We start from the raw sequence: 18,400 nt of genomic DNA on the forward strand, positions 1-18,400 counted from the left end.
AAGAAGTTTGTATTGAAGTGCCTCTACGACCAGGGAGTAGTGTGGGGGAAGCCCCAACATCTCGCTTCAAACCAGCCTTTGCAAGCCTCTCAGCTGCCAATTCCTCCATGAGACGCCCACCGAAGCGAATGTAGCCTTCGACCTCGTCTGACCTACAGCATCTAAACCATTTCACCGCTAACATGTTGTAACCTGCGTTGAATAGTGTTGTGGCACAGCCACTCCGTAGTGAATACGAACCTTACTGCTCGGCCACTCCGTAGTGAATACGAACCTTACTGCTCGGGACTTTGGCTAGCGAGCTTGATCGCCATCCCCACTTAATTCACTTCGCCAATATGTGATAGTATCAATCTCGAATAGTAGTGAGGCTTTTGCGATACCAAGGTTTTCATAATTCTTCGCCAAATCCCATGCTACGAGCGCCAGGCTGCACCAGCGGACATCTGAGCGTTACAGTCTGCGACGGGTGCTGCTTCCGAACATGTATCACTACAGTGGACACCCCTTGAAATGTTTCCACCACTTTCTCCTCATTGGTCACAGCAGTCATGTCCGCGCGCCGAATCGCATATGGCTTCATGGTCGAGACCAGAGCCAAATATTCTGATCGCCGCACAAAAGAAGAAGCCCAGCATAGGAGCCCCCATATGACTCGATGCTGAGCTGATGAGAAGTGATATTCGTTCTAACTGGGGATTTTGGGCTGCCGATCGGGTCCGATCGTCGAATCCCAGTAATTATGGCCTGGTGTTCGGGCAGCCGCTTGACGCTGTATGCAGCGAAGCTGCTGTAGATTTAGCGACAGAGGAAGCGTAAGCGACTCAAAGAGTCTCACCTTAAGACAGCTTTTCTAATTCCAGAACGTACGAGTCCGTACACCGCATGGACTCCAAGAGCTGAGAACCACAAGGTACGTGCGCATCACGGACACCGACAGATACCGGGCTTCTAGACACAGACGCTTGCGATACTCTGGGACAATCGTAGACGGTAGGACACCCCGCCATCTCCAACCGCTTGGGCGAAGCTCGGTCCGAGCAGATCGCACCGCCAATAGCCCCGTGCATTCCTAGCGCCCTGCGCAGCGGCCTCTGCTGAACCACAGCGTCGCTAACTACGGCTTCCGGCCGCACGATCCCGGCGAAGCGTTTTGCCTGGCGTATCAGCAGAGTTTCGGGCAAAACGTTACTGGGTCAGTGGCTCGTACTCCGGAGGAACTTGTTCAGCGAACGCCGAGAGCCCGATGGAGGGCCGTGTAAATGGTTTTGAAGTCCGCAGCAGCTGCCGCGGCTTCGCGCAGCTCAACAGACAACGGTTCAGCCGGAGAGCGAACTGGGACCGGAGCGTCCTCTTCAGGGCGTGGTGAGGGCGTCGGCAAACCGTCACCGGGGTTGGGGGGGGTTGCGTTGGCGGAGATCCGAGAACTAGCCGGGGTCCCAGCGTAGTTTACTTGGCCCTCCTCCTCCTCGCCAAATAGTTCCTAGAAATCGTCCGAGTGCATTGTGCGATAGTCGGACGCGAGGGGAGCTGGAGCTGGCACATGGTAGTTGTGGTTGAGGTGGTGTGTCATGAAGTACTCCGACAGTGAGAGCCCGGAAAGGTCGAAGGTGTACGCAACGACGTGGGCGTTCTTATGCGTTCGTAAGCAGGGGATGCAGCAGCAGGTTACGAGGTGGGTCTCGCGACTGTCTGCGCGGCAAACGGTCAAAATGTTTTATGACGTGGATTTACCAGGGCGGACTATAATACAGTCTCCAAACAGGTCTCAACCAAGGTCCGCATTTTAGACTTTGTTAAGCATTACCGGTTTTGTTTAATTTTTGGTGTTATTAGCAATAAATCATGAATATGTGTCCAGTAAAACTGTTGCCCCCATTAGTGCGTTGACGGTATAAAGAAAGTCGCGGATAAGGAAAGGACCGGAGACAGCATAGACGATGCTAAGCTCCGTTGATAGCTTTTAAAATGAAGTCACCCAACTTCCCGAATGGTATTAGTGAATACGGTATTCCAATATGGATTCGGAGCACACTAATTGAGGCAGCAGCGTGGAGACCACCATGAGATACAGTTGTATAACAACGCGACGGGCAGGTGAAATGACGATACAATTTCTACTCTAACCCTTTTGGCCCTGGGACAACACGAATTGCTCAGCTGACTTCTTTTATGTTTTTATTTAAGATTGGGGGGGGCAATTTCCAAATTCGCGCCGCCTTTGAACGCGAGACGCAAGCCAATGCCAGCAGGCTGCACGTTTGCATGTCAGCTGGTTGATGTATGGCTCAAGTCCCAGAAAGATATACTACTGCGCAAAACTTGGAAGGTTTACATGCTTTTTCAGCTATGGAACGCAATTGTAACAATCCTGTTTTGTTACAGCTTCACTAAAAGGTTGGACGAAAGCTACCTCGGCTATGAAATTCTAGCATGCTATGAGGAGCGGGTGTGTCAATGCAAAACTCATTGAAAGTGCTAGCGCCCATGTTATGAATCCTGGGTCCTGGTTGGCTAATGAAGCTCACCTTTAAATACCAAAATATGGGCACAATCTGACCGTAATCATGGGCGGTAGCACTGTAAGATGGGCTTGGACGTTTCATCTGTCTCATCAGCGTTGAAACTCGACTAGAGCTGAAATGAGAGAAACAGCTGCATGATTCTGTTGAAATATGAACCTCCTGCTTCAAGCGGTAGCAGACTGTATCAAGGGCAAGATGTAGAATCGAGTACACATCTAGAGCTAGGCTTAGGCATGTACAAGATACAAGCACTGTAGAGCTCAACTCAAAATATACCTCATCCCGACCAAGTCTACCTTTTCCTTCCGAGTTTCTAACACATTAACAGGATTGACTCAAACATTATCAACAGGTACCGGCAGTAATTTACTTGGCAATATGAACAAAGTACGATAGTAGCAGTACTATTACTCGAGCTGCCAGTAGTTTATCAGATTACCAAATTACTAGTAATTAGTAATTCGCTCCGTTGCTGTGGTAGTACGTTCAAGGTATGCTTGAGTTTCAGAGAGTTTACCAGCCGCCGCCACCGCCGTGGACGGTTGGACGAATTGCTCAGCACGTTTGTTCAGTCCCGGACCATTTTTCCGTTCTTCACGTCGCCCCTTTGGTTGCCGCTTATGAGACACGCACTTCACTATCTGCACTGCGGTGCTGTATCGGTAATCTACATTTTCTATTGTCCAATATTGCTCCTTGAGTGCGGCTGACAACTCGACGAGATGCACGTGGACTAGTTCGCCGTTAGAGCATTCGTATCTCATAATGCGGTTTTTGTTGTAGCCATCAAGCCTCCCTCAAGTGTTCTAAACACTGAAGCTGATATCACCGTTGCGGAGGAAGTGCGTGTTTGTCGACTGTATCTACCCTGCGTTGCCCTCCGTGGGCCAGTACTCCACGTGTAAGTGTGCCGTACACCGCCTGTCCTTGAACGAACTCTACGGTTGACACAATCATAATACAATACCAGATTCGGTGATCCTAACTGCGTGGCCAAGCGGAAAAAGAAAAATGCACCTGTTTCCTCGATCGCCTCTAACGTCGAATCGGTTACGTTAAAGATCGTTCGGTGGGCGCCGACTTCTTAGGTACGGTAACAAGCGAGCCAAGAATCGGCAAGCACGGCTGGGAAAATGGGGACGAGCTCATTCTGTGCTACCCGCCGGTCCCCGTACGGGTACCCGTGCGCGTCCAAGCCTATGGAATTTCATTCGTCGTTTACTGTTACCGACCTCTCGGAAAACGTGGTAACGTGCGAGACGTCGTCCAGATGCAGTAAACGTCATACGTCACAAATACGTTAATTTCGTTGGTGTTCGTATACCATACAACACCGTGGTGACCGACGACTTTCGACGCTTCAACAAGCAAGCAACCGGCAACTCCGAGACGAGTATTTTGTCATTCACTACATTCAACGACATATCGACATGTAGAGGTCTTTGGGCTCTAGGGTTTGGGAGAAGGCTGGACGCCTGCTACTGTTGGTGTTTCAATTGGTGTTTCGCATGCCGTTCCCAAACCCGATGTAAGACTTGTGGACTACTGGCATGTGTAAAACAAAAAGCGCTGTCGACGTGACCGAGGCAATAGCGGAGACGGGTAGCCTTGTTCGCCTCCGTGAGCTCCGGCTTGGCCACACCAATTGCAGGGCGGATAAGCCCGTCTTGGAAGCGGCGGTAGAGAGAAGTGGGGTGGGGGGGGGGCACCTCAGACCGAATGGTGCAGCGTTGCGCAAGCGGCACGGCTCACAAGCGCTCCAGGTCTGCATTGTGATTGACCTTGGGCCGCCCGAAACGGTCCTTCATTCGGAATGCGGTGATGTAGGCGCCGCCGGTCCTATCACTCTCATTGGCGCGGTGCCAGACTCGCCGAACGGTAAACACCGTGATGGGGAACATGGCGGCGACTTAGACGAATGCTCCTTTCTTCGGGAAACCGATCGATGAGAGTGCCAGCACGGCGGCGACGGCCTTGGCATGCGCGGTGTCGGAAATGTTCGTCTTGTCTTGGGGGTGGTCGTGGCGAGGTTATGGGGGCAAGTAGTTGGTGTTGAGAGGTTGCGTGGACGATCGAAAATATCGAGTGATTGACTTGCGGCAGTTATTGAGCGGGGAGCGTGCCGGAAGGGCGACATAGTCGCCAGATTGGCAATCCAGACCATTCATTTTGCCGTCGTCGCTCAGCAACATGGAGCTGTCAAGTCGCAAGCACACCAATGAAAAGAGCTCGCTTAGGAACCTCGTCTTTAACCAATAATATTTCGATCGACGTAGTTTTGACGGATCCTAGTACGAGCACGTCCATAGTAAGCTATAACTACGGAACGGAGTGGTATGTGTTTAGATCTGTACACTGTATGTAGACTATCTGTGCTTAGATACGCTCCCCGTCCGCTTATTTACTACTGGTATGCGTTTTGGACCACGTATCAAGGAATCCAACTGTTCGTCGTTTTTGCGAACAGAATTCCGTAGTAGGAACCATCACACACGCAAGGACAACCATTTTATATACTAGTAGTGTAGCATCTCAATCGCGTTCCTCAGTTTAGTTGCTTAGGGGCCGACATCCCGCGGGGAAACTCCACTGCAAACCGACGTCCCCGCTCTCCAAATGGATCTAATGAAGCTGTCGATTAATTGGGTCTAAGCCATCACGGCCAGGCCAGTGCAGCTTCCCTTCCGAGATCACACCTTCAACAAGGAACACTATTATCATTGAACGGCATCACGAAGCCGTCATTACATGTGAGAAGTGCATTGCAAGCTTTACATCCTGGGGGTTGCACCCCCAGACCCCCGCAATAGAAAACTAACTCCGCGTTGGGGCAACGGGCCCGTTCGCTAGAATGCTCGTCGCTGGGGCTGCCTACGCAAATACCGCGTGTCGCTGCTTCACGGGTACCCCGCGCGGGTTTGGTGCGGCTATGCTCCTTACAACCGCTTCTAGTGCTGATTGTTCTCGAGCAGCTCTTCGCTGGTAGGCACATACTTGAAGCAAGAGTCTGCCTATTCTTATTTTCTTAAATAAATTGTAGGAGACTGAGTCTGATGCTCCTGTATATAAGCTTGCTGACCGTGTTCCCTCCGATCTAAATCAGGGTACGAACGTATGCGACGAAGCGTTTAGTCACACCATCAGAGCCGATAAAATGTAGCCTTTTAGCTAAAGCCGCACCCATCGTCCCTTTGCTGAGCCAGATTAGCATTTATGTTTGGAAAGTGCCCTCTAAATCCTGTACCTCCGATTTAATCACATATGGCCACTAAAATCCGCATCTTTATGCAGTGAAATATCAAATCCTATCCATGTCACAATTCTAAAATGTCAGTAAACACAGGAATTTTTTGGTCAAAACTGGTCCTTGGCGACTCAATCACAATGCCAGCCCTAACCCGTTCCTTCTAAACTAATATCAGGTAAGTAAATGAGGGTATGGACCTTTGTAAATGCTAAGTAAAAGTAAGTGCATCAATGTAAGGGGGACTTCGTCGCAAATTAAGAAGATAATGTTGTCAGATTTGCGTTTATTGGACATATACATCAGTAAGTTTGCATGAGGAAGAAAAATCATATTAACGTACTCACCCGAACATAAGATCCCTCCTGAACAGAACTCCGTTGCAAGCAATACCTGTATTTAGCGGATGATATATCTGAGAATTACAAGCGTGTAGGCCCGCACTATAAAACAAGGTTGCTGCGCTTTGGCTGGGAGGCCATTTTTCTACTTAGTAATTTTTATCCTGGAAGATAGTTTACATTAAAGATGTTTAAATGCAGTCCTCTCACAGGGCCCCTCTGTGATGCCACGGTCACCCAGACGAGCTACTACCGTGATGACACGTACACCATGTTTCACCACCACGCGACGGTCTCTGGGTTAACGCCTCACACCAAGTGCTTCTACAAGGTCGGAAGTAAGGCAAACCCGAAGTTTACCAGCGACGTGTATTTATTCGTGACGGCACGCGCTGCAGCAGACAACAGTACGTTCAGCATGGTGGTGTACGGCGACTTCGGCCCTGGCGACCAATCAAGGAACACTATCGCCTACGTGAACTCCTGGTCTTCGGACAAGGTCGATCTCATCTACCACATTGGTGATGTCGGCTACGCTGACGACGACTTCCTCATGCCTGGCCAAGCGACCGGATTCTACTACGAGAAGGTGTACGTACAACAAGTGGATGAACTCGTTGACTCCTGTCATGAGCTCGCTGCCCTACTTGGTTCTCGTGGGGAACCACGAGGCCGAGTGCCACTCGCCAGCGTGTCAAGTGTCGCCCACCAAGGCCAGGGCGTTGGGGAACTACACGGCGTACAACGCGCGCTTCAAAATGCCCTCGAGAGAGACCGGCGGTGATCTCAACATGTGGTACTCGTTCGAGCCCGACCCGATCCACTTCACGTCGATCTCGGCCGAGACCGACTACCCCGGCGCGCCGCCGAATAAAATCACGCTGTTCACTCACAACGGCAACTTCGGCAACCAGTTGGCGTGGCCGGAGGCTGACTTGAAGAAGGCGGCGGCGAACCGTGCCAAGGTCCCTTGGATCATCGTTGCCATGCACCGCCCTATCTACGACTCGTCGAACGCCAATAACGGGGTCCCGGTAGAACAGGCAGCTCACATTCAGGCGGCCTTTGAGGCGCTCTTCATCAAGTACAAGGTCGACGTGGTGCTCACGGCTCATGAGCACTGCTACCAGCGCCTCACGCCCATCCGCAATAACCAGCCTGTGCTTGATGGTGTGTCGAGCGACCGCAAGACGTACAACAACCCCAAGCTCCTGTTTAAATTCTGTCCGGTGCGGGCAGAGGCATCGATGGCCACGACATCAAAACCAGCAACACCGCCTAGTGGAATGTGTTCTCGAACTACGTTGACTACGGTGTGTCGACGCTGGAGGCGAACCGATCTATGCTGTCATGGAAGTTTGTGAGCACTGCCAACCAAGCGGTGCTGGACCAGTTTGTCCTGCGGAAGAACGCTTCTTTGGGAAGTGCCCACTAGAACTGCGATCTAGAGACCGTCGATCACCATCGGGTCGTTTTGAATAGAGAATGGAGCGAACTTGACGAGTTAGGTCAACACAATACAAGGAAACGTTTCCCAGAATTAACACATGCATCGCATTAGGAACTCCTTCAGTGTGGATCGCATAAAAATCTGGACGTTACTGGTACTGTATGGGACTGTGAAATACGGCCTGCTCCAACAACATCTCTACGAAGTACAGTACTTGTATTATATATTAAAACGCAGCACCAGTTTGCTCCTAGTTCACGAGGCTACGGCCAGCCACTATGTATACGACATCCCTGCATTATTTTAGCAGTCCCTTAATCTAGTCGTCTCTATAATATTTGTACTGTAGTGTTGTAGACACACGGAATTGAGATAGAATACGAATGCTCAAGAAACCTCCTCGGACGTGTTGACGGCGATGTGCGGCTGGCACAAGGAAGGACTTTGCAGCATGGGAGACTGGTGACCTCTCATGTGTCCAAACATACCAAGAACCACAAGAAAATTGGCATCAAGCCACCCGAAACCCAGAATTCGGCACAAAGCCATCATAAATCCGGCATCAAGCCCCCAAGAACTGCGCCCGCGGCCAAGAAGGCACTGCCTATAATCGAGGTCTCTATAGTTAGCAATTAACGTAAATAGAGGATCTCTTCACCACCGGTAAAAAATGTTCAAGACACCGTATATTTGTTTCGTTGAAGAAGTCGACTCACCGAGTGCAACAATCGGTGTTAAAGAGTTCAGCGCATGCATGGATCGTAGAGTATTCAAGTTTGCCTTGATACCCAGGATCAGCGCTACTGATACAAAATACAAAACTGTCGTGTTGCAATTGTGCGGTGCATGCTTCTCCTGAACACGTACAGACATCATAGCACATGAGCATGAGCTAATGGTGGTCGAGAACGCACAGAGCCGAGTGAATTTGTCGCGATCGACAACTACGTACCGGTAAACATGGAGCCATAGGGCAAGATTATGCAGTGTGTAACATCCCAAAGTCAATCCCTGCTGCTCCCGCTCGTCTTAATTTACGCAGGCTCTTGCTGCTGATACCGCAAAAAACCACCCCCAATGCAAATCGTGTTTTTTTATCATGGCCATACTTTGGCCCAGTTTGGCAGCTGGGCGGGGACGGAGTCACCCACGCAAAATTCCCAAAGTTCCACGAGTGCTCTAGGAAGTGGAACGGCCTGAAGGCTGCACGAAATATCATTAAGTGAAGTTGGCCTCGTTGGAAAGCTAAAGAGCAAGGCTAGCTCTCCGATGAGCCCAGACTTGCCTATAGCTAAGGGGGCCCCAGGTTCGGTAAGGGGGAATTTGTGAAATCCTGGAAATCGCTTTCACCTGCCCCCTCCTCCGGCTTGTAACCCTAACCCGCATTGAGACACATAGATAACCATACAACTCACACAGTTCGTGACACCGCAAAACACACTTAGCGCTACAGTCTTGCGGTATCTGCAGAACTTCTCATTTACGCAGGTGTTATCGAAGATAACGCCCTGTCACCACCGCATTTCATGCATTCCTGTAATCACGACTTGTCGATGAAGATTATTCAAATAAGAACAACAAAAGTACATGTATCTACTTTTCCGACGTAGCGCGCGGTAAGCACAGTGCATTGGTGTTGGTGCAAGCTGCACGTGTAGGTTGGATTTGTATTGGGGTTGTTTGCTGTTTGTTTACTAGAATCCTGTGCTGCTCTCACACCGCCTCTCTTTTAGTTCTTGGCTATGCCTCGTAGCAGACGAGTAACTGGACAGTTTAGAATTAACCAGAAGCTCCACAGCTGGAACAATGCTGAAGGTGATCGTTCTTGGTTCTTGCCACGCGCTCTGCTCACGCAGCGGTGACTATTAACAACACCGAGTGCTCCTGGGTGTCGCCTACTTGCCTCCTCACAGCGCTGTGCGAGTCCACGGGCGATGCCGCCCAACCGTGCCGGATCAAGGACAACGTCGACTACTACCCCCACCAGCTGCACTTCGCCTACGCCGGTGCCTCTGCTGGAACCGCTATGACGTTGTCTTGGTCAACCTACGCAGAGGTTCAAGACAGCTCGGTCTGGATCGGAAACTCCGAGGGGTCCCTGGAGCTTGTCGACACCCCCGTCACTCAGACAAGTTACTACCACGACGAAACGTACAACATGTTCCACCATCACGCCACTGTGTCGGGTTTGACACCGCGCACCAAGTACTTCTACAAGGTCGGAAGCAAGGCCAACGCGACGTATACGACTGAGGTGCACTCTTTCTTTCACCACGGCACGAGCCGCGTCCGACGACAGCACGTTCAACGTGGTCATCTACGGAGACTTCGGCGTCGGCAACGAGTCCAAGGAGACCCTCGCGTACGTGAGCACGCTCAACCCGGAAGAGGTGGATCTGATCTACCACATCGGTGACATCGGCTACGCTGACGACGCGTGGCTCATGCCGGGACAGCTCGATGGTTTCTTCTACGAGAAGGTCTACAACGACTGGATGAACTCGATGACCCCAGTCATGAGCTCCATCCCGTACATGGTGTTGGTCGGCAACCACGAAGCGGAATGCCACTCCCCTGCGTGTGCCGCCTCAGCCGATAGGATGATCATGCTGCGCAACTACACCGCGTACAACTCGCGCTTCCAGATGCCGTCCAAGGAGGTCGGCGGCACGCTCAACACATGTGGTACTCGTTCGAGCACGGGCCGATTCACATTACCTCTCTGTCGTCGGAGACGGACTACAAGGGCGAGCCGAGCAACGAGTTTGCCGACCCTCCTCGTAATGGCAACTTCGGTGACCAGTTGGCCTGGGTGGAGGCGGATCTGAAGAAGGCGGACGCTAACCGCGCCAACGTCCCATGGATCATCGTCGGCATGCATCATCCGGTGGAAGGACTCGACCCGTTCCCCGACCGCAACAATGCTACGTGTGTAGTGTTGCTTGTGCTGAAGACAGGAAATTGCAGAATGAATTGAATCGTAAGTCCTAAGCTCCGCTATCACTAGCGACCTACGTCTTGTGAAGATCAGTAACATGCATTCATGAAGAGGGACAGCAGGCTGGAAACCGCCGGTGACGCGGACCGCGTAATCTGTCATTCTCTTGCTCTGCGTCGCGCACGTCGCCGCGATCACTGCTATCCTCGTGCTGCCGCGCTTGGCCTCCGTGTGATTGGTAAGTACGCGTGCTGACCGACACGCTCGCAATCCTCCCGTAGCTCCGGTACTCGTTGACGCCCCGCGTGGACTCGTACTCGAGCGCTTCATTGGCGTAGAAGCCGGTTGACGCTCTTGGTGTCGACGAACACTACAACGTGGAACGCGGCATCCAACTACGTCGATTACGGCATCTCGACTCTGGAGGCAAACCGCACCATGCTGTCGTGAAAGTTCCTGAACAGCTCCAACCAGGCGGTGCTGGACGAGTTTGTCATGTGGAAGACCGCTCCGACCGGTTGCAACGAGCCGTACTAAGGCCAAGCCTAAGGTTCATCAACGAGCTTGACGTTATGCAGCCAGTGACTTCGAAGGTGGCGAAGTGATCACGTTGTCATGCACGCTTTCAACCCTTAAGCATGATCAAAAGATCAATACAGGCTGCAGAAGAGTAAATCCAAACATTCCTACAGATTAGTCCAGTCTGGGTTCCAGACAGACCATCATACTAGTAGTACTACTAATTTACGCTTTTATATCGGGCGTTCTTGGGTAATTGAAAAGCTGACTTCTAGGGTAACCTACAGTTGGGGTCGTATACGGTACAGATCTGATATTGGATCTGATGAGCTAAAAGGTGTTCTGGGGGTTGCACCCCCAGACCCCCGCAAAAAGAAAACTAACTCCGAGTTGCGGCAACGGGTCCGCTCGCTGGAATGCTCGTCGCTGGGCCCGCCTCCGCAAATACCGTGCGGCCCTGCTTCGCGGGCACCCTGCGCGGGTTTGCTATGGCTACGCTCCTCACAACCGCTCACTGCCGAAACATATGTTTTCCAATACAAAAATTAGTATTAAACACCGATCCATTCTCTGATCTCTGATCTGTACCCTGTATGATCCCAACCGGGTTTTACCACTTCAAGTTTGGCATTAGAACCTAAAATCTGGCACAAATTCATGCTGGGTTCAAAGTTGCGTCCAGAGCTTGCCAGAGCTTGCCGTATTTTGCGTCGCTCGAAAAGCATGAACGTCTTTACGTCTGCCAGAAACAGAAGACTTGACGAGGGGCGAGGCTGGCTGCATAAGCAAAACTTCGTGACAAGATGTGTTGATCCAGATTCCATCTCGAGCATCGGTATCCGAGCTTGAAGTGCTCCTTCCTCTTGTAGCTGCTAGCCTCGAGAAAGGGTCGCTGATCCAACACCACACTGAGAAACGCGACATTTATTTCCGTGCCGAGCCCCAGGTTGATCAGCGTGTTGTTGCAACTCCAAAATCGCTCTCGGTAGTTTCGGTGCTCCGACGGCACCTTCACTTCAAAGTACTGAATGAACTCATTCGTATCGACAAGGAGTAGCAGTGCGTCCAGAAAACGAATAACCTGTTGGCCGGAATAGAGAATACGACGACTCTCATCACGCGCGGTTAGATCGATCTTCAAACGCCGGACGTACTTCGTAAGAGGGTTGTCCAAGTCTCTCAGAGTTGCTGCGAGTGTTTCGACATTTCCCCAAAACTGCGGCATCGTAGGAAGCGGCAGATTTCGAGCCCGATACTGGCAAAAGTGTAGCTGCATCTCCACCGCGCCCCGTTTGAGGTTCAACTTGTGCAGATTCGGGCAGCATCGCATGACCACACTGACATCCGTTGTTTGTCCGGGATTCTCGATAGCCAAGACCAAAAGCGACGAACCAATCGCCGCTAGGAAACGTAAGAAGCCATCCTCGACTGCCTCTTCAGTCAATCTGAGCGCTAGCACCGTCAAGGCAAGAGGGGATCGTTTAATGGCTCACGCTGGTTGAAACACCAAGTCACAGCGCCGAGTCACGCAAGTACCAAATCCAGGTACCATGACACACACAACCGCGCTCTCGCCGTTGTCACGGAATGTGCGCACCACAAAACAGCTTAATTCAACTCTCAGACAGCGAATCGGCTTCTGCTGCAGGTCGTATCAAAGTTGAGCGCCAGGCTTCAATCTTGCATCTCGCCCCTCCACCGAACCTCTCGTAGATCCATACAGGGCCTCCTTTGCTCAGTCGCAATGGAACATCGCCAGAAATGCCTCCACATCCGGAATACTAACCTGTTGATACCATTAATTTCCAGCGACTGAAGCGACGAGTGTGCTCGAGCTCGCTTCGAAAAGCACCCGTAGGCAACCCATTTCCACCAAAACTGCGTCTTTTCCAGTTCATCATAGGACATTCATCCACAGTATCAGCCTCTGCGTAGTCTGATTCCGCACCAATGCCGAAAAAATCACCTCAGTCCTGCGCGTCGTATGCGTCTTTCCTGTGTAAGACTAGCGTACCCAGCTGCGAATGGCTTGCTTCGTCGCTTTTCAGTAGGTACCCAGCATTTGCTGCAGCCGGAACTCGCCCCGTTCCATGAAACACAGCCATCATCAACCTGCGGAAGGACGCGAGAGCCTCTCTTGCACCATATTTGTGGCAAATCGCAGTATTTAGCGACAGCAGCGAGAACCAGATTCCGTTCTGTAGGAGCCACTCCGTCGTTCGAGTGGCTTGGACAACATTGCTAACGTCTTGAATGTTTGCCGCCATCGGCTCCATCACAAAGGTGCATCTCAGCACACCAGGAGCCACCCTGTCGTAACCTGGAGCTTGAGTGTAGTGCTCCCAGCTCTCACAAATATCCCTCTCTGCGCGTTGAATATCTTCCAGTCCTCGCTGCAGTACCTGTTCATAAGCAGTCGAAGGAAACAGCACTCTGTCTCCGACGATGTACCCCACCTTAACAGAAACTGTAATCTCGATTCCAGGCTCGTCCGGCTTTAAGTACTCGCAATAAGCTGTAATTTGCCCCATGGCCTCAGCATACGCTTCACATGGCTGGCCAGGCCCCAAGAGCGTGACCATATCGCTCCCCGCCTTTTCTTCCAGCAGGAACACGAAGTGACCAGGTAAATACTGCGGCAAGGATTCCTCTCCGCTTCTTCTCCACCAATTGACGTGGCAGTGGCTGTTCAGCAAATACTTCCACCGTCGTGGTCCACATGGGCGACGGCTGCCAGAAGGCCCAACGCCTCTCGGATATGAGCGATCTCGCGCTGGTACGCCGGCTCGTCATGGTTCGCGCTCGTTGGGAAGTGAACCTCGAGGTGGGGCGTCCAGGACTCGTACGCGTCGCCGTCGTCCTTTCACAGCTGAACCCAACGTAGCTCAGTTGAAGGACTCCGCACCAAGGAGCTAGAAAGCCCCAGCGCTCCTCCATGTCAACGTCCGAGTGACCCCAACGTGTTGCTTTCTGGAATGACGCGCGTTGTGCAGTGTCGGTCGATTGTTGTGCAGCTAGGCATACAAAACAGAAGGGGGATTTTATAAGGCGAGGCCGATGAAACCTTTGTCGCCCAGGGGGGGTCGTATAGCGCAGCCCAAGACTGTTCCCCAGGATTAGACCCAGAGAATCGACTTGAGAGTCAACAGCAAGAAGATAGACCCAGAGATTCGCAGCCGCAAAGCTTTAAACCCTGAGAATCACACTCCTTGGTTGGCGTGGGTACCTTGTGTAATCCCTGTCGGCTCGTTTGTCTTCGACGGAACGGCACTCCACCGGTTGAAAATGTAGCTTCGAAGAAGTGCGGGAGCGCACGTCTACTTCAGAACGCACCTCCACACCAAAAGGCAAACCCAGAGAATCAGATCCCCTGAAACCCAGAATATCACGAATTCAGGGTCCAGGATTTCAGTCAACTCTGGGACTTGGAACTCAGAAGACACCTTACCCAAATGCCCTCCTAGCTCGATAAAACCAACAAATACAGAGTATACAAACACTACAACTAGCCGTCACTTATTCTTTTGGACCCTTGGACGGTGGGTCACACACACACTAGGCACACTCGAGTCTGAAATTCAGGGGCCTAGCTCCCCTGAGACTCACACAAACGCGCACCACCTCCAATAAAGGAGGAAAATACAATACTATCAGTTACCTTCCCTACACACAAGCAGTCAATACAAAATCCTGGATGCGACTACCTAGCACCCCCAGAATACCCTCTGGAATAATATGAAATGGGCTACCACGAGCACAGCAAGTGACCCAACTAGGATATGGAATAGATGGATCACTCCAGGAAGCTCAAGGCCGTCGCTGGTCCCCACCTAACTGGACTTGAGTTGATGGAGTCCACACAGACGGCTGTCCTTCGCCGTTGATGTGCCCTTAGCGTCCCGCGGTCGTAGTCTCGGGTCCTCCGGATTTCCGTCGGCAGGCTTGGCCGAAGTCACTTGCGCAGTACAGGGAAAATTGAACTCTGTTTGGTTTTTATCAGCTACTTCTCTCTCTCTCTTCTTCGGGCAAATATCTTCTGTTCACTATGCTTGGGGTCAAAATATCTTGTCTTGAGTATACCTTGGGATCAGCGGTCCAATCTTGCGATCGGCTTGCGAATCCATTGTCGCACGGCGTCGAAAGTGCCAATTGTGGGTCCTTAGACTTGGTTTAGTATGGTGCAGGACTCCCTCTCGACTCCTCGAAAGTATCCAGTCTTTGCATCCACAACGGTTCTTCAAGGTCACGCATCACTTTGATTGCAGACTGACTGCGAACTGACTCGAGCCCCTGAGAATCAGGTGACACTCAGGGTCATCTTCTGAAATCCTGGGAATTCTGAGGAATCTTGGGGAACTGTAGGGATTTTTGGGTGTTGGCTTGGGAAACACTTAACTTCAGTATAGAGAGTCTGGATTTATGGTCCAAACCCAGAGAATCATCTTTGGAACTCTGGGTCACCTGTACTCAGGGAGGTGAACTCTGCGTCATCGTGTGGCACTCTGGGTTTCCGTGCAGCACTCTGGGTAACAAGTCTGCTGCATTGCAGGCTCGTGTGTATCTCCACAAAGCCACACTTTTAGCGGGTTTAGCGGTCTCCTGCGCATGATCATGGTAATAGTGGGTTGATTCTCAGGGTAATTTGATCCTCTGGGGCACTCTGAGCCACAGCAAGATGAGGTGTACTCTGGGATACATTCTCCAGAGACACTTTCCGCCAGACTTTAGGCACTCATCGTAAGGGAAAGTCCGCGGCTGGACTGAGTGTTCTCTGAAATTCTGGGCGTGCACTCCCAGGATTCACACTTCCAGCCAGTTGGGCCCATCTGCAGTCAGAGGCTGGATTCATCCCGAGAAATCGCTTCTCTCCCACAGTCGCCATCCATGTCACACGGGTACAGCCGCGCCGTATCCAAGTCATCCACCAATCAGCATCCGATACAAACTCCAAGTCACAGAGGTGACGGCACATCGTCGGCAATTTTCTGGTGACCGCCTCGTGTCATTTATCATCAACAGAATGATGGTCCAACTTCAACTTGGAAATGAATCATTACGAAATATGTATCCCCGTAACTTTGTTAAATTCCCATGAACTCTCAAGCGTGCTGTACATCAGCAAGCTACAGTGGCTAGAATAACTCTTAGTGCTCTTCTTGGACGCCATACCACTCCTAATCATAGAAACTTTGCGCAGAATGGGAGGGGCAGCAAACGAAAAAATATTCGCCAGCACAAACTTGTAAAAGTCCAGAACCAAACGACTGGCTGTGTCAACCCCCGTTCTCGGGATCTAATTGCAGCACCATGTAAAGCTCGTTGATATTCAACGACACTCAGCAGCGCAATATTATCGAAAGCGGTTCGGCTTGTCTACAGATCGGTTTATTGTGAAACCCCAAAACTTGCGAGGCAAGTTTCGAATGAGGTGCCCGCACCTTCAGGCGCTCGTCCATCTTTAACATCCGCACAATCGCAGCTATCTTGGCCGCAAAGCTCGATGCATCCATAGCTTCTAAACTAGCGTTAGCATTCAACGATATACGAACACGTCGAGCAAAAATCGCGAGTGGATTTGCTGGCTCACTCAGATCGTGCTAGCTGTGCCACATTATACCAGGGCAATGTCAGCTCGGGAATAGGCAGCATGCGTGCGAGGAAGTCACTAAAATGAAGCTCCACTTCGACAAGCTCCCTTACGATGGTCAGATTCTGCAAGTACGGGCAAAATCGAATGATCGCGTTCTCGTCAATTTCATAGATCAAGCCTCGCCGAGGAGGGCTGAGCGTGAGCTGTTTTAACGAAGCTCCAATGGTCTTGATAAATGGGAGTAAGCCGTCCATTTCATCAGCGTCAAGACAAAAAATAAAGTCGAGAGTAAGAGCCAGCAAAGGACAAGAACCTTGCGCGAACCCGACATCATTTTCGATTTCCAAGTCGCAGCGCTGAACTTGGCAATCTCCAATTCCCGGAACAAGCACATTTACCCATTCACTTGACCCATCGTCGCTGATAGTCCGAACAAAGGGTATTGAGGAGGTATGGATCAAGACAGGAGAATTCATATCCGGTTGGCCTTCTCATCAACGGCCCATTGAGTTGGAGCGCCGTCAATCAAAGTCGCGTCTCGCTCAACTAGACAACCACGTGGACTGCGCAATAGCTCCTCTTCAGGATGTTCTAATAGTAAAATGGATGCAAAATCGTTTGCATCTTGACACACCAATGTTTCAATCGAAGAGCTAGTTCGGGCTCGTTTCGAGAACAGTGCATAAGCCACCAGTGGCTTCTACCAGTATCCATCATGAGCTCCATGGAGAAAACAAGTTTGGTTGTTGAATGGGCAAGCACTAAAGCCGAACGCATCGCCTTAAAGGCGCGTTTCTGCATCGATTTGTTACACCTCAGTTCCAGCGTACCAAACTGAGGTGGTCCATTTCTTCCGGTAAGAAGAGTGGTAGGTGGTGTTTGGCGGGCCGTGGGGACAACGAGAAGTATCACAAATACACCTCAACCGTTGTCAGGTAGCTTCCACAGAAGCATATGCATCCTCCAGATCCATGCCTAGATTTTCAGCAAATTGAGTGAAGCACACGCCAGCGAATACCAAGTTCTCGACTGCGTTTACCAACTCCAAGGTCATGTCAGCATAGCGAATGCCCACAACCATCGGCTCCGGCACAAATCGGAATGTAACGACTTGATTGGCTTCGTTTTCTTTGGGAACGTAGTTTGACCAGCGCGTTTCAATCTCCCGTTCAGCCTCTTTAATGACCAAAAGTGCTTCAACGTAATCGTTAGCGGAACCACCTAAATCCACAAAATGAACCCTCAAAGGGATCGTGATGGCTACGCCAGAATGGCCTAAACTTTCTGTGAGAATCGCTGTGATCTCGTTGAGAGCCTTCGTAAACTTTTCGCTGCGTTCTAGATGTTGCGGCCTGCATAGCCGAACCCGATCGTGCTCCATGGTACCATCTTCATTTGCACCAACTCTGTCTTTCCCAGATCAAACTTTGTTTGAACGACAGCAGCAAATAGTTCCTCTCCCCAGCCTGACTCCACAGTGATCGGATACGAGATGCTGGTATGCTGGGTAGTCGATATGCGCCACTGCTGCCAATAACATAAGCCCTCTTGTAGATCTTGGAGTTCCTTACGAAAAACAGTTTCATCGTTCTTCATTCGCGTGCTGTGGTCTGAGCGGCTCGGTAGACTCACGTGGAGAACTTGTCATCGACGCACTCTACCACGTCATGGATACAGGGCTTCAGTACCTGACACCACGGAAACAGAAAGCCCCAGCGCTCCTTCATCGCCGCGGCCGCGCGATCTGCCCTTTCAGCCATAAAGGGCGTGGTGTGGGAAAATGGTCAAGTAAA

At 51.1% G+C, this 18,400-nt stretch overlaps 6 protein-coding genes across 6 annotated transcripts; 2 read left to right on the top strand and 4 right to left on the bottom strand.

The window, feature by feature from the left end:
* Positions 1–88: 88 nt before the first annotated feature.
* On the bottom strand, positions 89–241 carry PHYSODRAFT_419101 (hypothetical protein; the record flags this gene model as incomplete). Its single annotated transcript, XM_009525762.1, has 1 exon — positions 89–241. A coding segment is annotated over one exon (153 nt), but the record flags the coding sequence as incomplete, so codon positions are not given.
* Positions 242–6,297: 6,056 nt separating this feature from the next.
* Positions 6,298–7,545, top strand: PHYSODRAFT_313570 (hypothetical protein; the record flags this gene model as incomplete). The annotated part of the gene is made up of 3 exons (XM_009525763.1): positions 6,298–6,701; positions 6,745–7,339; positions 7,393–7,545. The coding sequence occupies 3 exons, from the start codon at positions 6,298–6,300 to the stop codon at positions 7,543–7,545; spliced, it is 1,152 nt and encodes a 383-aa protein (XP_009524058.1).
* Positions 7,546–9,366: 1,821 nt separating this feature from the next.
* PHYSODRAFT_262872 (hypothetical protein) lies at positions 9,367–11,035 on the top strand (the record flags this gene model as incomplete). Its single annotated transcript, XM_009525764.1, has 5 exons — positions 9,367–9,418; positions 9,474–9,801; positions 9,860–10,220; positions 10,259–10,488; positions 10,963–11,035. 5 exons carry the CDS (start codon positions 9,367–9,369, stop codon positions 11,033–11,035), a joined length of 1,044 nt encoding a protein of 347 aa, XP_009524059.1.
* A 715-nt stretch (positions 11,036–11,750) lies between these two features.
* On the bottom strand, positions 11,751–13,954 carry PHYSODRAFT_313571 (hypothetical protein; the record flags this gene model as incomplete). Its single annotated transcript, XM_009525765.1, is given in 7 exon segments — positions 11,751–12,505; positions 12,533–12,624; positions 12,804–12,901; positions 12,924–13,012; positions 13,032–13,716; positions 13,737–13,877; positions 13,898–13,954. 7 exon segments carry the CDS (start codon positions 13,952–13,954, stop codon positions 11,751–11,753), a joined length of 1,917 nt encoding a protein of 638 aa, XP_009524060.1.
* Positions 13,955–16,600: 2,646 nt separating this feature from the next.
* Positions 16,601–17,083, bottom strand: PHYSODRAFT_299107 (hypothetical protein; the record flags this gene model as incomplete). The annotated part of the gene is made up of 1 exon (XM_009525766.1): positions 16,601–17,083. The coding sequence occupies one exon, from the start codon at positions 17,081–17,083 to the stop codon at positions 16,601–16,603; it is 483 nt and encodes a 160-aa protein (XP_009524061.1).
* Positions 17,084–17,538: 455 nt separating this feature from the next.
* PHYSODRAFT_299108 (hypothetical protein) lies at positions 17,539–17,988 on the bottom strand (the record flags this gene model as incomplete). Its single annotated transcript, XM_009525767.1, has 1 exon — positions 17,539–17,988. The coding sequence occupies one exon, from the start codon at positions 17,986–17,988 to the stop codon at positions 17,539–17,541; it is 450 nt and encodes a 149-aa protein (XP_009524062.1).
* Between the last annotated feature and the right edge of the window lie 412 nt (positions 17,989–18,400).

Source organism: Phytophthora sojae (genome assembly GCF_000149755.1).
Source record: "Phytophthora sojae unplaced genomic scaffold PHYSOscaffold_3, whole genome shotgun sequence".
Classification (NCBI taxonomy): domain Eukaryota; phylum Oomycota; class Peronosporomycetes; order Peronosporales; family Peronosporaceae; genus Phytophthora; species Phytophthora sojae.